Source organism: Malurus melanocephalus, unplaced genomic scaffold (genome assembly GCF_030028575.1).
Source record: "Malurus melanocephalus ecotype Western Australia unplaced genomic scaffold, MMel_1.1 scaffold_494, whole genome shotgun sequence".
NCBI classification, from domain to species: Eukaryota; Metazoa; Chordata; class Aves; order Passeriformes; family Maluridae; genus Malurus; species Malurus melanocephalus.
The window spans coordinates 267,027-285,049 of NW_026623726.1; the positions used below are offsets into that span (position 1 = coordinate 267,027).

An 18,023-nucleotide genomic window follows, 5' to 3' on the forward strand; every position below is an offset into this window, starting at 1 on the left:
CAATGGCTTTATTGGCACAGGGGATTTCTGACTGAAAATCAAAATATTTAAGTTTTATTGCTACTTCTGGTTATTTCTCTGTTAATAGTATTTTAAATAAGAATTTGGATTCTTAGCATATTTTGKTTTGCTTTGGKTTTTTTTTGTGTTTTGGTGRTTTGTTCTTTTTTGGAGGGGTTTGGGTTGTCTCTTGTTTAAGTTTTTGCAGTCTGAAAAGGTAATCAGAAGCCTCCTTTCCTTAGAAGAAGAGCTTTTCATTACATTTCTTAATAAATTAAATAACTTTTAAGTAAAGTCTTCTCAGTCTTAGKAYKMYACCTGAAGAAAYATATTTGRYTTTCAAAAACTTCCTGAGTGGAAGYYGTACACTATGGAGAAGAAATTYTCATTRCTCAGTTATAGAAGTTAACATGTTCCACTTTTCCGAAACCCTGATAAAAGCTGGGACCAAACCTTGGGCAAGCAGTACAAACTGGACAGAATAACTAAGAATTATGGAAGAGTTTTCTCCCCAAAAAAATTTATGTAAAAATCTTGTAGTATTGATTGCCTTGACAGGGTCCACTTTGCAATGCACAGGGTGCAGCAGATTTGCTGAGACCTGAAGTGGACACAAAATAAATCCTAATGCATTTTAGCAGCTACCATAACATATGGAAGAGGAGAGGATAAAAGATATACTGGTATTTTAACTGTTGAAATAAATGAATTAGAACTTATATTCAAACTCGTATCAGCATAGTAACTTCTACTGTTATTGTACACCAGTAGCCACAGCATTTCATGGCCTTCATTTCGAAAATCTAAAAATAAACCAGCAAACAGCACCAGGCATTAACAGCACACCCTGGGAACACGGGTGTAAAGTCCTGGATGGGGACACAGACAGAGCAAGGTCATTTCTGAGCAATGAGGAGCTGCTGTGCCAGAGCTTTGAGGTCACCACAGGCACTGTCCTGACCCCAGGGCTCCCTCCACTCCCCCAGGACCCCATTTCAGCCTCCCCAGGGATGTCACCCCCTGTGATCCCAAAGGATGCTGGTCCAGCCCTGCCCATCCAGCTGCCCCCTGTGCCAGGCTGACCCACATCCCTCCCTCTCCTCAGGATGTTCCTGATGCCTGGGGCTGCCCCAGCTTCCCAAGGCTGTCCTGCTGCCAGGCTGGGGTTTTGGGATGAGCCAGCCCTGCTGATCCCACAGGGATCCCCCAGGGATCCCATCCCTGAAGGGACAACCGCTCGCACCGTGCCCCGATCTTTGGAGYGCTGTCATTGCCAAAAGAAAAAAACACACCAAGTGCTTTCAATTACCATTAATGACACTTAAACATGAGTGTAACGGGGAGCAGAGGATAAATGTGGGGTGAGTGGCCTGTGGAAGCAATTTCTGTCAGGTTTGCTTCGGGCTAGGAGGGAAGGAAAAGCAACGTCCTGCCACACTCACCTCGTTCTCTGCACTGCTGTTCTCATTGCCCATCTCAGTGCTGATGTCCAGGATCACACAGAAATTAGAAACAGGTCACTGGAAGAAAAGAACAGACTCTAAATCTGCTGTGAAAAATCAAACCAAAATAAAGCAACAAAAACACCTGGAAATTTTAGAGGACTGTTGTCTCAGTCACCCTGCTCGCTGCCCCTGCTGACATTGAGTTGTGGAATGATTCCAAGTCATAAATTGGGGGAAAAGACTCATGCTGATTTTATTTCCTAATGTCTCTCWGTTGTCTTCCCTACACTGGCTCTACTTATGCTGAAAGGCAGTCGTGAAACTCAGCTYTGTCACTCTGTTTTTGGATTATGCCATGACATTTGAGCAGAAAGACATTTTCCTTGCCAAAGTTACTTTGGATGGACAGCCCATAGCAAAACCTAATTGTTTTAACTGTATTCAAACCACTTCTATTTCTTGAAATTCCTGGACCAAGCTGCATGCTCACATTGTCAGAAYCATGGTGTTAAACCTGACCATCACTGAAACAAACAATTTTCCATCAGTGCACTCAGAGAAAGAGTAAATGGACTTTTTAATCCTGATCACTGGAACCATTCCCTGCTTTTGTTAGGCATTATTCTGTTACAATGTTCTAAACACTTTCTTGAGACTTAGCAGGAACTGCCTACCGTAATTGGTTTTATACTAGTTCAGCTCTAATTATTTAATTTCAAAAAAAATGGTCTGAGCAGTTCTAGAATTGTCTCCCCAGGCTTTGTTCATTTCTGTATTTCTTTCAAATGGATACTGAATAGTAAAAGTGCACACCAGAGATTCACTTACAGACATTCACTTCTTGCTCTAGACATTTKATTTGGGGGCTCAATGCATTTAAATTCACTCTATTTATTGTATTACTCAATAGGTGAAAATTACACAGTTTCTTCAGGTTTTTTTTCCTAAATAATTTTGGATTGGTGTGCAGCATGTGTCAAGAACAACTCCATTAAAATCAGGCTGTGAAAGAGAGATTGCACTTTGAAAGCCAAGGAAATTGTACAAGCTTTTAAAGAAAGTTACTTATTGCTACAACACATTTTTTAAAACTTGAAATATTATTTTTCTTCACAGGAGGCTTGGAGAGAGACAGAGAAAAGTTTGGTATTGTGCTCTCGAGCTCTGTTTTTAAACTTGATTGTCTTCAGGGGATACAGCGGTGCTTGAACTTGCTCCTGTTGAAATCACAGGGGCCGGGACTGCACTTGCAGTGATTAATTAGCAACGTGAGGTTTTATCTGCTGAGGCTGCTGCCAAATCCTCCCCTGTTTTAAAACAGTTCTGAGCTGTGTTGAAGGCTGGATATAACATTTTCAAAATCACTGTTCCCTGAGTACGGAGTACTCCATCATGGAGAAATGTACACACACAAATCTTTCTAGGCTCRGCCCAGTGAAATGTTCCAAGACAAGAGATTTAGATTATAGTATTTTAAGTCTGTATTGATATAATAAAACATTCTCAGACTGTTAGAGCTGCTGACTGAGGTTTAAATGCACAGRAGGGAAAGAATAACTCCACTGCAGCAACGTGCTTCCCTCGACAGCCAGCACAACTCCCTCAGAGTGAATACAGTGGCATTTCTGTTCCCCTTCCGAGTTTTTCTCTCCCCAAASTTTTTTCTGTTCACACAGACATCATGTRAAAACACCTGGAAATTTCAAGCTCYCYAAACTGTYCCCTACAAGCACTTGCAATAATAACATAAACTGGGGAATGAATGAAACTCTCCCGAGTCCCCACGGAGTTGTTAATTTATTTGGGGTGGGGTCTCGTATATAATTGTGTAAAATGCAAATTTTGCTAATTGAGTTCTTAAATAGATTAGCCAATGTATGTCGTAATGTTGTCCTATTTATTTTAGAGTAAATTCACTCCTGTGCATGATATCCTGTCAATATTTCTGCACCAGCTCAGCCATACTGACTGCTAAGGACAGCAACTGCTAATAGAGACCAAAGCTGTAATATTGAGTTGAAATATTGAATAATATTGAAAAAACCCAATACTTTATTTACAGTTTTTTATTAAAATGCACAGGAATCAAAGCAGAAAATGAGAAGAAGAGCACAGCAGAAATGCCAGCTGTCAAAAATCTCCACTAACACATCATATCATATTGTCTCYCCAGTCTTTTCTTTCCCTAGAGCAYGAAATTCCACAATTTTCACACAATTCTCACATTACCATCTGCTTAATAATGAAGATAAATGTCATAAATGGGAAATAAAGACATTACAGATTCTCCAGTAATGAAACAAGCGATAATAATAATAAAGTGTGAATTACATTGCAGAGTGCAAAGATAAGTTTTGAGATTACAGTGTTACTGCAACCCTTTTTACATACATTATTTCTGAATCATTCAATGCATAAGCATTGCAACTTAGGTTGCAAACTACAAGCACCTTATCATATGTATAGAATTTCAAATAAATATTACAAACATCCTAAAAATCCCTCCATGAAATAAACATAGGTTAACCGAAAGATAATCTTCATCATCAGTATCTTTCACGATTTACATGTCATTATTAAAATTATTTGAACACTACATATCTCAAAAGCAGCTCACTGGTACCAAATTGTTCAGCCTACAGAGAGTTTTGAGCTGAACAACTGCTTTCCTGAAAGCAAAGCAGAGGATGTTGAACGCTGCACTTACGTTCCAGGATTTATCTGGCACCTTTGGATTCACTGATGCTTTTAGAGCAGTTCTTCAAACCATTCCTTCCATCTTCACCTCCCCAGTTTTCGCCTGATTTTCCTCCTACTTCWCCTCAGACTCATGAAATGTAGGCTTTCTCTCCGGGACCCACCTTCATAACCTGCTCAACAACCAACTTGCCTCCACCCCGGGCGAGAAAGAAAACAAGTTACACCTCCTGAGCCCGGCCTCCCCCTGCTCCTGCCAGGCTGCTGCAGCTCTCTGCGTGCCATAAATCCCTCACTGAGTTTTTCAAAAAAGCAACCTAAGAGAATATCAGTTTGGGGTCAAACATATTTCACTTCTACCGTTTCTTGGCTTGGAGTGTAAGCAGTGCCTCTTGCACGGCAAAAATTGTGCAGTGAAACTATCTATAATACATCGGAGTTAGGCATGTGTTGTTTTCAAGGGAAAATCAGTATTGAGAGGAATATCTATTCTGTGTTTTGTTTTCAGGTTTGTTTATGTGTTTAAGCTCATCTTTCGTTTTCTTGTATACCCATGAAAGCTGTCAGAAATACCTGCCAGCAAATGTTGATGTGCCTGTTCAGGTTATGGTGAAATCATTTCCCATTTAATCATTCTGAAGGGTGGAGACGTGACAAAAACCCTTTGAAATGTGATGTTGCAAGAAGTACAGGTTTATGGGCGAGCTAATTGTTATTATTAATTCTGATTGTCCGTTCCAGCTTCCATAAAGGGGAGCTCAAAAACACAGCTGTAACCAAAGACAGAGTATTTATCATTAGTGGCAACTCCAAGGGATTCATGAGTTTCTGCAAACACCAGTGGTGCTTTTTGGTGCCACAAACCAAAGGAATGGTCAGTCCACTGTGGGTTTATTGTATCTCGAAGAGAGTGAGGCAGCACTCCTGAATCCAGCATGGAAAAGTCGTATCTGACATGGATCAAAGGCAGGGTTTCACAGGACAGCAATATGTTGTCTGCTGACTTCTGTTCCATGATCTGACTTTTGGTTTTGATCTACAAACTCCTGCTCTGGAAACATAAAGGCTGTGAAGAGCTGGAATGCACCGTTGCTAAATCAAGGGCTACATGGATAGCCTTGCCCTTTAAATCTTTCTGGGTTTTATGTTTTTTTTTTGTCTCCCCAGCCCAATTCAGAATCCAGCAAATCTGAAGTTTATAGACTCAAAATTTTAATGTGTTCTTCCTTAGGAAAAAAAGCAGGGGCATTGCACAATTGGTTGTCTTATAGACAACAAATTATGCAATGGTTTTTGTTTAGGCTCTCTGCCATGAATTTAAGAGCAGGGATCCTGTGGGAACTCAGGAAAACAGAACCTGGTAATACAGCCTCACTTCTGCTAGCTGCATTATTTCCTCATAAAAACAAACTGAACTCACATTTGGTGCTATTCCATTCTGAGCTCAGGCCAGAAAATGCCACAAAGTGAAAGTGAAGAAGCTGCCTTGCAAAACAATCGTCTGGCACAAACTTTGGGGAAAATGACCTTCAGCAGTGGGTAGATGGTGATTTCTGGTTGTGTATTTTTATCAACACATGTGCAAAGGAGAATGCCTCTGTTTGGCTGAGTTGTGTAAGGTTTGCAGGGCCACACAAGCAGCTCCTGGTGCCATGAACCAYGAGTCCTGTGAAATGAGGGCAGTGACACGTGGCCACCCCGTGCTCTGCTCTCTGGACCTATGAGGATGCTGACTGTATCTTTGGGTCAGTTTTCTGACCCACTCTTGTGTCTAAATTAAGATTCATTAATTCACTCCTATCCCAGCTATCCACAGCAGCACCTATTCACTGCAAGCTGCTCCCACCTTTGCAGATGCTGATCTTCTGCTCTCTTCCAGTGTAAACCACCAGCTCTKAGAGAATTCCACATCCCCTGGTGTCTCTATTTATTCTCTTTGATTTTATGGTAGATCTGGTGGGAGTAGAAGTACTCACATCAGGCTGCTTTAACCTTGTTTGCTGGAATTTCCCCTGTGGCTTTCGTGCACTCTTCACACTTATCCAGGGAGAGATTGTCTTTTCTTGATCAAAACAGGATTTAACCCAGGAGGACTGGAAGGCTCAAACTAGGGGAAAAGACAGCTCAGACTTAAAGGTAAGCTATGTAGTGGGTTAATAAGTTAGGTATTTCAGTCAGATCCAAATAATTTGTCATGAGTGATCAGATTYAATCCCAGTATTTGGTACACTCACCAAACACATACTAAACAGATTTGTTGGCTTCTTGCATATGGAAGACATGSTACCTTAGGTATTTATGTAGGACAATTTAGTTTGAGGTTATTTTACTTTAAGGTATAAATACTGCCAAAAGAAGGCAAAATGTTATATGTTCCCTACTTTCACATGATTGATACCACACATAAAGCATTGCAAAGTTCTGCTGAAGCMCTGAGATATTGTTACACACCACGGGAAAGAGAAGAAACAGGAGGTGCTCAGAATTTTGCTCTTCTCTGATCTTAATGTAATAGTGTGAAAGTATTCTTAATTTCTGCATATTCCAACAATATCACAGAGATCTGCAAGAATGACTGATCCATGGCAGTCCTTCAGCCCGTGCTTTCTCACAAGTTCTAGAAGAGCAAATACCAAGATCTTGGGGGGGGAAATATAACCCATCATGAGAATTAATAAACAAGTAATTATTTTCAAGTGCACAACTTGATGGGAAAGACGTTGCTTRGTAACATCAGCAGCTGGAACTGCTGTAAAACCGTGATGTCGCCTGGCAACRGAAAGCTGAGCTGGATTTTTGTGAGAGTTGTGAAATAGTATTTTCGTGCCCTTCCCCCAAGAAAAACTAAAATTGCCTACGGGGATTGCACCACTGAACCCAAGGAGGACTGAGATTTAGAGGACAGTGAATGAAGCAGATCTTTGATGCAGCCCAGTCTGGGTTGATTTGCCCAAGTTAATGKACAAGTGTGAAAGAAAAGAAACAGGGATGCTGAGTATCTGCCACTAAGAGAGTAAAGCATGTTTTAGGTTATGRAAGTTAAGCATTATTCTTCACATTTCTGGCTAATTTTCAATCAGGATGACAATGTGGCCTCGAGAAATCCAGGTGATGACACACTTCCATTGTTTCTAATCAGCCCTGTGGCACTCCAGAGCACTCCAGCATCCTTCAGAGGTTTAAGCTGTGTTTCATGGCACAGAAAGTGCAAAAAAAGACACATATTTCTTTGGAGAAKAATGGATTTGCTCAAGGTTAAAAAKCCTACCAAGTGGCAGAGCTAGGATGTCRGCACTGGCTTCCTCAGCATGCTCCAGTTACCAGACCATGCTGGAATTTGAGTTAATGTTATTGGAACCTCCATCAGGGGGTGCCCTTCATAAGGAAACATGGGGGTGCTAATTTATTTTATTTTACTTTCTATCTAGTAATATTTTCCCAGCTGAAAAAATAAATAAATCCAGCTGTCATTTCAGCTCTGAACAGAACTTTCCTAGTACTATATAGTTTCAAGCAATAATAAATAAAAGTGATTATGGAAATCCTAGATGTGATTCTGTCGTATCCTGCTTGTCTTTTGCCTCTCCAGAATACATGGGTCTCAGAAAAATTTTGTGTTTTATCTGCCAGTCCCATGAGGATGTCATGGCCACCTCAGGATGCACAAATTGATTCTCAGTGCCTACATCTGTGGATCTCAATAATCTCCTTCATTAAATGTTTTCAGATCACATACATTCCCTTCTGCTGCACTGGTTGCAGATGTCGATGTAATGCAGAGGGTCTAATCCTTAAAAGTGATGCCAAAAAAATTTCATAAAATATATATGATCCAAATAATAATATCCAAGTACTGGAACATTTCTCTTTYCAAACCACATCTACACCAGCAGTTTTTCACCAGATTCCATCTGCAGCACTTCARTCAGGGAAGGTTGTGGATTCAGAGCTCTGTGTGGTGCATTGACTCTCTCTCTTTGTCCACATGCACCATCCAACAATGGAGAGCAGGACACAGATTCCTTTTTAAATTCTGAACACCACAAACAGCTAACAAAAATCAGGAGCTATAGGGGAGGCTCTCTGGTCARTCTGTGCCTATCATTGTGCAGGGASTGCAAAYTATTTCCTTATTATTACTGCTGGCCTTTTCTAAAGAGCTGATTATGATTATGAGCAATATTTCCCCCAGTATTCTTGTATTATGAGACATGTATGACTGTGTAAGTCAGGTCATAGACAATTTGACAAGAGTTTACATTTGTTTTCACACTCTAAATGCAAACACTCACTCAAAGTGAGGAATTTCTGTTCCTAAAKCTCACAGCTGAGGGAGGAAGAGCATAACTCTGACTCGGGGCTAATTCTGGAAGCARTGATGGGAAGTCTGATGTGAGGGGTGAATTTCAGAACCTGCTCCCTGCTCCTTGAGCTGGTCTGCCTGCTRTGGTGTCCAGTCTCAGCACTGGGAACAGTGGGACAGACTGAGAGAAACAAAAATCCATATGATGTGAGGCAGAGGAGGAAACATATACAAGKTGGGGATCAGTTGGCCAGAGGGCCTGGGGACAATGCATCACAAGATGAATGATTTCTTGCCTCTTTTCAGGTCTTTTCCTTCTTCAAACTATTTTTCCTGCTTTCCCCTCTTCTGTTCATGCATTCCCCTTTTTTTCTCCTCCCTTTACCCAAGAGATTCAGTGGAAATAGAAGGGAGAGTGAGGAGCTGCCACCAGGTCTGGTTTTCTGAGAGCTGATGAGAATGGCAGGAAAGAGGCAGAAGAGGGGAAGGGATCCCTTCCTGGTCGTTCTGTTTTAGCTGTGGGGTCGGAACCAGCTGTCAGCAACTGCCTGGCCCTAATTGTGGATGGCAGCAGTGTTTAATCTCCCACTTTCCTGGCCTGAGGTGTGTTGACATGTCRGAGTTGGCAGGTAGCAGCTGATTTCTGGGATTTGTGCTAACACACCCACATTCCCACACAAATATCCAGGAGAGGAGGACTCGTTCTCGGGCTTCTGGAAAGCCTCCAGCACTCAGACACTCTCCTTGGGCTGAGAGGAGGACATTTATTGTTTTGTTTTTTTTTTTTCTGCTGACCTGACACAGGTACATAACCATGTACCACACAGTCACACACAAACCTACACATGCATATATTATATATTACATATCTATAAAAGCAGATACCCTATACAGATTATATCCTTCATCCTCAGTTAGAGGCCATTTAGCCTGAAGCARTTTTTCACTATTTGAGAATAAATTAGATATAAACTCAGCTATTGAATATTTAGCAGTTGTCAATACTCTTATTCCAGAAATGTTGCTTTTTATCAGCAGTGAGAGCAGGCTGTGAAAATAAATCTCTCAGGAGACAAGCATCTCAAGACAACTTGTTAATAGCCAGACAGGGGTTAGGTTTCAGATTCTAGTCCAAGCAAGTGTATTAGGTTTTTGCAGGACTAACTCTGGGAACTGAGTCACTGACTTCTGAAATTTTAGTMAAGATGGTGCTCATAAAGGCATGAATTGTTGTTTACAAAGATTCCCGAGGCTGACTGAAAAAACATTTACTTTGAAATGAAATTTCGTGAGTTTCTTCAGTCTTCTGCACCTTGAAAATAGTGASATTAAGTAACCACATCCCTCACATGTACTGTAACATTTAGTTGGATTACTTGTACAAGTTTCTCACTGAATCACAAAGCAGGAGAAYGCTGCTGACATTTTTACAAAGCAGAAATTGAGGCACAGGGGAATTGAGTGATTAGGCCATTAACATGTTGTGTAATCCTGGGCTAAGCAAGAATCTCGGGCTGATGTTCAGCCTTCAGAATAACAATACAGAATGAAGATGATTACTGGTTTGATTTGGCATTGCTTTTCTAAAAGATTAGGTTATATTTTACATGGAATATGTCCTGGATTATGGACTTTTCCAAGCATATTACACTGATCTAGCCTTGCACAAAAACACTCCATCACATATCAAAGCTAATCAGGAACAAAATGTTTCATCAGGTTTATTTGTAAGGTCAGCTAAGAACAGTTTTGTGCAGAGTAACATCACAGAGGTATCTTCGAAGATGTTATTAAAAAAAAACCAAAACAACAACCCATCAGTAGGACTGAAATAATTTTTATGTGTTTTTTTCCCAAAGGAGAATGAATTGCATGCTAATGAGACTGCTTCCTTACTGACAATACCATAGTTTCATACATATTACAATTTTTAAAATKAGTGTAATGAATGTTTAAGCTGAATGTAAATGCTAAACCTATTTTCTCCCTGATTCCTTTGACTCAACTGAGCAGGATTGCAAAACAAGATTGAGAAAACTCATTTAAAGCCAGTCCTCCAGGTATTTCTGATGCTATGGTGACAAGGAATGGTGTCTGAACTGCATTATCCCACTCTGAACTGGGTTTGATGTTTGCCTCTGTGGCAGTGGCTTTTTTAGCAGATGATCTAATGCYGTGCTGGTGGGAAGTGGTCCTGGTGATCCCTGGTGGTTGGTGGAGATAAAGTTACCTAAGCTGCTCACTGTTGTTACAGATGGCACAACTCTTCATCCTTCTGACAGACCTAAACCTAATCAGCTTCACCTAATGACAGATTTAAACTCTTATAACTTACTGCCTTCTCCAGCTGRGTCTACACTATTTATATTCATGTTCTCATTTTCCACTAATATGAACAATATCCAGTTTCAGAATTCACTTTTAATTTACAGGTGTACTTTTTCATTGGCTTTTCATCATCATTAAGGAATATGTTAGTTGCAGGCTTTACAGTACTTTAATTCAATCTCAGTTTTGATTTGAGGAGGGTTCCCTGGAGACCAGACTCACAAAATAGTTGTTGTACATAATTCTGCTCTACAGTGGCACTTTTAAGCAGGGATTGTAACATTGAATATGTAAAACTTTAAACAGGAAATAATGGCAGATTGTACAGAACTAACTACCAATCAGTAGTACCAAAAACTGGATATTAACCATATTTCAAATCAGTGGAATGAGCACAAAATATAGCCTACAATTGTTTGTTCAGTTTAAAGTTCATGTGGATAAAGACTGGTTTCTTCTTCCAAACGTGAATCTTTTCTTCTTGTACAGCAAACTCTTAAAGATTACTTGGTGAACCCCTGTGCATCCAGAAARGAGTAATAGTCTGTTCTGAAAAGTGTGATAGCACACAGGTTGACTCAAACCTCTTTAAACTTCATATGTAAGAACAGAACTTGCCACAGAATGATATGAGCCTGTACAATATATTAGTGCAAAATGCTCAAGCATGAATTGTTTAACATGCCATGATTGAAATACTGGATTTGGGCTGGTAAGTCTTCATGCAAGAACTAAATATTGCATATAGAACAATCAATAAATGTTAAGGCTTGTTTATTAGAATGCAAGAATATTTCCATGGTCAGTGCTCTGGACACACTTCACCCCTTGGTGTGAGCATTGCATGATTTAAGAGTCTATCAAAGAAATTGAACTTTCCCCCAACTTTATCTAGACTGTGAATTTAAACCTCCTGCCCCACGGTATCAAGCAGCAATTTTCATATGGGTTCAATAAAACTGTGCAGTGCTCCAAATTTGTGGGTAAAATCAAATTTTTCTCATCAAGAAAGTGGTTCAGAGTAATTTTCAGCTTACAGTTGCAAGTTGCATGGAAACTGTGAGTAACAGGCAGTGTAAAAAGCAGGCCTGCAACTTATTCCAACAGATAATAATAATTATAGTTTCAATGGTATCAATATGCTGTAGATATAGAACACAGACACATACACAGAAATACAGGCAATAGCTCAGATCACACTGGGATTAGAACTGACAGCTTTGTATAACACMYATCACCCTGAAGTGCTGCAGAATTSATGCTAAAAACAACACAGAGCCCATTAAAATCTAGGCAGACAAGGTCAAAACCTGCAGATTTATTTAGCTGGGCTGTAAAAAACTGGTATTTTGATACTCATGAACAGCTTCTTTAGGTTTTTCCCCCTCCCTTACTGCAGCAATTGTTGTGTTTCTGGCTTCAACCAGAAGTTGCTCACGATGTCAGTTTGTCAACATCAAAAATTGTTTGTGCTTCAGAAGATCGAAAAGGATCCTCTCTGCCTCTTTTGGAGAGTTTGTGAAAATCTGACAGCAAGCCTTCAGTGCACAGAAATGGTGCTCTTTGKCTGACACTTCACAGAATCATAGAAAACAGGACTGAGCAACAAATCCTCTATTTTAGTATCTCTCCAAAATAGTAATATTTTTACAGATCTGATGGAGGAAATATGTTTTGGGTGTGGGATAAAATGTTCTGAGATTATATTTATCAAAGAATTCCTTTGAAAATATCTGATGTTTTGTCTAACTTGGTCAATTCTTCAGGCTGCTATATTGTGCAGAAACATCTATAGTGTTGGGTCACTGATGAAKTTTTCTGGTTTATTTGACTGTTTCTAGGGAAATTATCTCATCATCCTCCTTGCTTACTCACAGTTATACTGGTCTTGTTCCCTTCTAAAATATTCCTGTAGAAAATATGGCAGCTGTTCATATCAAAACAAAAATATTAGCACTATATTAATCACATTATGTTTTGGTAGCAAGAAAAACTGTTTTGACCCAGTCTGGTTGCCATGAACCAGGAAATTTTTTCTGATTACTTATACTCAGAAAAGCTGATTTCATCTAGGTAATAAAATAAATCATTCTTACCTTTTATTTATGCACAGACCCATTAAAGTCCTACAAAATTCCCCGCAGCACACTACTGTTTGCACATGAAACAAATAAATATAAATATCTGAATCCATTTGCAAGGACTCAGAGCTGGCTGAAGCTTGGCTTTGACCAAGAATAAAGAGTGCTGGCTGGATCTTATGCTTGCTGGGAAACCAGGGAAGTAAATGAGTCTGTCAAGTCYTAACTAGCATTTAATGACAAATTTAATTTGGCAAGAATATATAGCTCAGTATTTTGTCAAGCTTGCTGAGGCTTGTATATTCTGTRTATGGATCTTGACCAACTGCTGTATTTTCATAGGATCCTGCATTAAAGAGCTTCCAATGAAAGCATACAAAACAAATCAATTTGTTTCACCATGTGATTTTGAGAACATAGTACTTAAAAAGGGTTATGTCAAGAAAAATAAAAACTGTAATCTCTGATGGCTCTGCTCTTGGCCTGGCTGTCAGCAGTGCAGCTCTTCAAACCATCAGTTTCTGCAATTAAATGTGGAATCAATTAACTGCACTTAAGCCATTCATTTAGCTYTAAGCCTTCATCATAGAAGCAGGGTAAAATGTTACTCTTTTCAGACTTATTATGGACTTTACTGATAAAATATGCAACTATAATATAACTTAGATCAGCTTAGATTGGCTTTTTCCCAGACTASRTTGCTTSCCAAAGATTGTCAWAATGCTTGATGAAAAATCACTAACTGGAYAATTCAGRAGCATGTTCAAAATACCTACTGATCTCCTTAGGCCAGGAAATCCAAKCCTGCCATTGTCACAGGACTCTGCCTTAGAGATGGAAAAATGTCTGGATGTGATGCAGATAGAGATGTAGATGCAGATGTCAGATTACTGAGAACTAAACTAATGAAGATTAGATCATCCACCCATAGGCCCATCTGACTTTTCTGGTCAACCACCAGCACTTTTTCCTGTCCAAAATCCTTATAAAATAAGATTTATAGTTGCACTTAATTAATCTTTGAATTTATAATGAAAATGTTTTGACATGAAGGGATGGAATTTTTTAAAACTCTTACATGCATAGCAGGTTTCTAATCCATCTTTTRGGCTGTGTAAAGGGAAAACAATTTACATAGTGTGCAGCTTGATCYTGAATAGATGAATCACAAGCAGAAAATGCAATCTATGAACACTCTGGTTTTTAGATAAGATCAGATTTTGTATGAAATATCCACTTTGCAATACAGATGAAGCCTGCCATTGTGATTCTGTGTCTGTCACTAATATTGTCATTTTCTGCGTGAAGATAAACCTACTTTTTTTTTTTTTTAACTGGGAAAACAGTTTCCAAAACATTGAACCCTTTTCAACWACAGAATCCAGAAATAATTGAACTGGCCATGGACTTACACATTGACAATGGATTTCAATATACTGTTCAAAACATTAACATAATCATTTTTTTGCTAATCTTATTTTGATCTAATTAGCTCTCCTAGTGGATAAAGCTRGAAGTGACTTCAACTCCCTGAAGATCTATGGGTCACCGGAGGCAATATTGTACCTACAACTGCTCAGTGTTGTGTTTTACAGCCTGAAGCAAACTTTACTATGCATGAGAGGAAAAAACACCGTAGACAGTTCCCACTTAAGAACATCATCAAATATCTGCATAATTGGTCTAGCGAGCAGCCAGCTCATTTCATCCCTAAAATTCTGCATGAGAAACACACATTCTTCTTGTTACATGGCAACTTAAAAACAACAAGCAGTCCTTTCTGACACAAACCCTTAGAACTGTTTCTGAAAAAAAATAAAAAGAGAACAACGATGGAAGAGAGCCACATTTAACAACTCCAGCATTTGCAAATAGTTATGACAGTCTGTAATGTTGTAACTTGTTTTTAAAACAGCTATTTTAGGACATACACATTTAATGATCAGTCTCTTGGTCTTAGAGAGATACTGACTAAACAAGACATCATCCTGTAGACATACTATATAGGGTATGGGGATTGTAAAACAAGTTATACAAGAGATCATGAAACTATAGAACCTCAAAGGAGACACTCTTCTTTTCTGGTACAGASAAAAAATTCTTTTACTTGTCAGACACTCCCTTTGCCTTTTTGTAATGTCTAAAACATAATTAGTAAACTGTTTTGAGTCTAGACACTTTCAAATTTAAAGAACTAATAAAAAAAATTACTTACCCAATTTTCCTCTAGACTAAAAATGAAAATGCACCACTCTGTCCCTGATTTTTATAACCTTCTGCACTCCTTCACTCCTAGCTGGTGTGTGGATCCCCTTTCTCCCTGGATCACATGAAAGTGTTCTATTAATGTGAATTGGCTGATGTTTGAGAACACTATGCTGGAGAGCTATGAAGTGTAAGGAATCTGACCCAGGGAGCTGTGGGGCTGTGACACATCAGTTCTTCCCAGGAATTCTCAGTTGCTGGATGGGAATGACACAGGACAGGTCCTGTACTCTGGGTGCAGCACGTTGGCACTGTCGTTGTGGTTGTTGTTGGGATATGGATTGCTTAAGGCAGGGAGACAAGTTCCACGTTAAACCAATGTAACTGGAACTTTATCCTCTGGCTTTCCACTCCAGGACTGTAACAACCAAATATCAGGCTGTGCCTTTCACCTGACCTCGCAAGCAAAGGTTGGGAAACGGATCAATTTAGCATGTGACAAATGTAAATAACAACAGCACTGCTGGAAGTGACAGCTGCCTTTAGAAAACCACTGCTCCTCTGTTTCCTAAGGAACGCCTTGCTGCAGCTGACAATAAACATTCAAAGCTTTGGAATGCGAGTAGATTACCTGGCAGGATGGAGAGAARGAAAAAGAAGTCTTCTGCCTCMGTTCCATTCTTCATCCCTTTGCCTGTGTTCAGTTTTCTCTTRCCCACGTGGGCAGCAAAGAGGGAATGCAGCTTTGTCCCTTCCCACACGGGATAAGGTGAAGTTTTCAGCCCACTGGTTTGAATGGAGTGCTTGAAGTCAGTSTTACATGTGTGAGTTTTTCAGGGAATAAACCCACACCACTTCAGCATGGAGCTGTTTCAACCATAAACCCCCAAAGCACACGTCACTGGAATAGGAAACCCRCACCAAACACACAAATTTCTTTTATGTAGAGCATGTTTTCAGTTATGTGGCACTTTTGGAAAATCCTCCCTTGGAATACACTGTTTCAGAAAAGAAAAAAATACTTTTTTCATGATAGGTTGTGAGTTACAGGCCTTCAAACACATAAATACAAATATATTCATATCAGCACAAGATATGAAGAAATTATTGCTGGGATAAGATTAAGCTTATCACAGAAATGCATAGGTTTAATTCAGTTGTTGCACAGTGTTTGAAGTGTCTAAGAGGTGATAATTTCTAGACATTGTTATAAAAAATAGTGAATTTATGAATTGTCTCTGAATACAGCAATTATTAGCATATTAAAATTTTTATGTCCAAAAAATAGCCRTGCAGTTATGCAAAATATGGGCATAAATCTTTAGAATACTAATTGGCTTTTTGCTTTTGCAAAAATCTGACATTGTTCCACATTTGTTTTTAATTTGTTTGTTCCTACATTCAAAATGTGCTGGATGGACCACCAAGGCTGCAGCTGTCTGGCTACTTCTCCACTCTGAGGCATCACTGATATATGTATATATTTCCCGCTCCTTCTTGCAAAGATTTATTTTATTTTATTTTATTTTATTTTATTTTTTTACATTGCTGTTTGATTGTAGGGGAAAAGTGGAAGGTTTTCAGCATTTTGGTCTCCAGCAGCATGACTTGTGCATGTTGTTGATGTAGTAACCTGATGTCAGTCTTTCACTTAATGAAACCTTCCAAGTCYTTAATAATAAAGAGTTTCTGGTGCCAATGAGGGTTTGATCCTGCCAGGATTTTTTCCTTGACATCCCACCAAATTGGGCCCCAGTTTTTTTCATAGTTCTATTAATATTATTTCTTTCATATTCGTCTGAAAATACTTTCTTTGATTGGCACAATGTATCCTGTGATGTGATGGGCTGTAACCTAATCCWCTCTGCTGAGGGAATATCTGGTGCCAGATTTTCACCCCCACAGGATTATCTGTAAATACAGAAATAACAGCTGCTGCAAGAACCAASTATACAAATTCACACTTCCATATTGTAAAACAAAATTTTTACATTAGCTACACTCATTAAAAGAGTTTCCCCTCATCTGTGTTTGCTTGYAGAGCTGGCAGCTGAATGCCAAGTATCTCACATRTTTTATTTCTGATGTTTTCAATTAGTCCAGGCCCTGTTTCACATCATCAGGATTAACTTTTTACCAGGAACAGCCATCAATGGGCAACAAGTCCTGTGTTGACATGTTTTTAGACAACTAATTTCTTGCTTTATCTTTTCATCCTCAACAGTAGCATTTATTTTGGTGTATTCAACAGAAATGCAAAAGGTTTGTGCTTTAAAAACATAAGCAACACTCCTAGTCAGTGACTAAACTGTCTCTTTTAAACATAAGTGTTTTTCCATTAGTGACTGAGAACATCTGCCAGCAAGTCAGGGATATTCACATCAGGAGACCAATTTCCAGAACTGGACAAATGATTAAATTTGATAGTAAATGGAATAGTGGTAGATCCACATTTTAAGGGCTCTAGATGAGATCACCCAGATGCACCATAAACCCCACCTGTAATTCACTATGCAGCACCATAAAAAGACCACATTATTGCTTTGTATTTGATGACAATGGAGATTGTGTTTGGCTTGCTAAAGTACAGTACCTGTATGATCACAGTATATACAAAGTGTACAACATTAGGAGTTAAATTCAGTTGGAGATCCTCTGCTAAATGCCAGAAACTCTACATTTGGTAGAATGGTGAAATCTGCACACAACGAAACTTGAAACTCTCCTAATAAATCTGAAATATTTATTTCAGGATCCTTCTATGTGCGTCTTCTSATTTCAATAAGAATAAGGTTATCTGTATATTCATGGATGACAACTGAATGAACATCAGACAAAAAACAATCTTGGTGAGTAAAGACAACTGGAAAATCTTGCAGTCAATTGCACCTAGAATATTTCTTCACTTACCATTTTCACARTTGACAGTAACAATTGACACAGATACATGATTATAGCCAAGAA

General features: G+C 39.1%; 1 protein-coding gene across 2 annotated transcripts in view; it reads right to left on the reverse strand.

Moving 5' to 3' along the window:
* Positions 1-4,353, reverse strand: part of TACC2 (transforming acidic coiled-coil containing protein 2) — a 114,306-nt gene extending 109,953 nt beyond the window's left edge. Inside the window, exons 1-2 of one of the 2 annotated variants that reach the window (XM_057381153.1) lie at positions 4,153-4,353; positions 1,443-1,520 (exon numbers count right to left, since the gene is read on the reverse strand). In XM_057381153.1, coding sequence (XP_057237136.1) covers positions 1,443-1,475 — 33 coding nt within the window. In that variant the 5' untranslated portion in view covers positions 1,476-1,520; positions 4,153-4,353. The remainder of the gene's footprint in view (positions 1-1,442; positions 1,521-4,152) is intronic. The other variant, XM_057381152.1, reaches the window with a different exon arrangement.
* Positions 4,354-18,023: the final 13,670 nt, after the last annotated feature.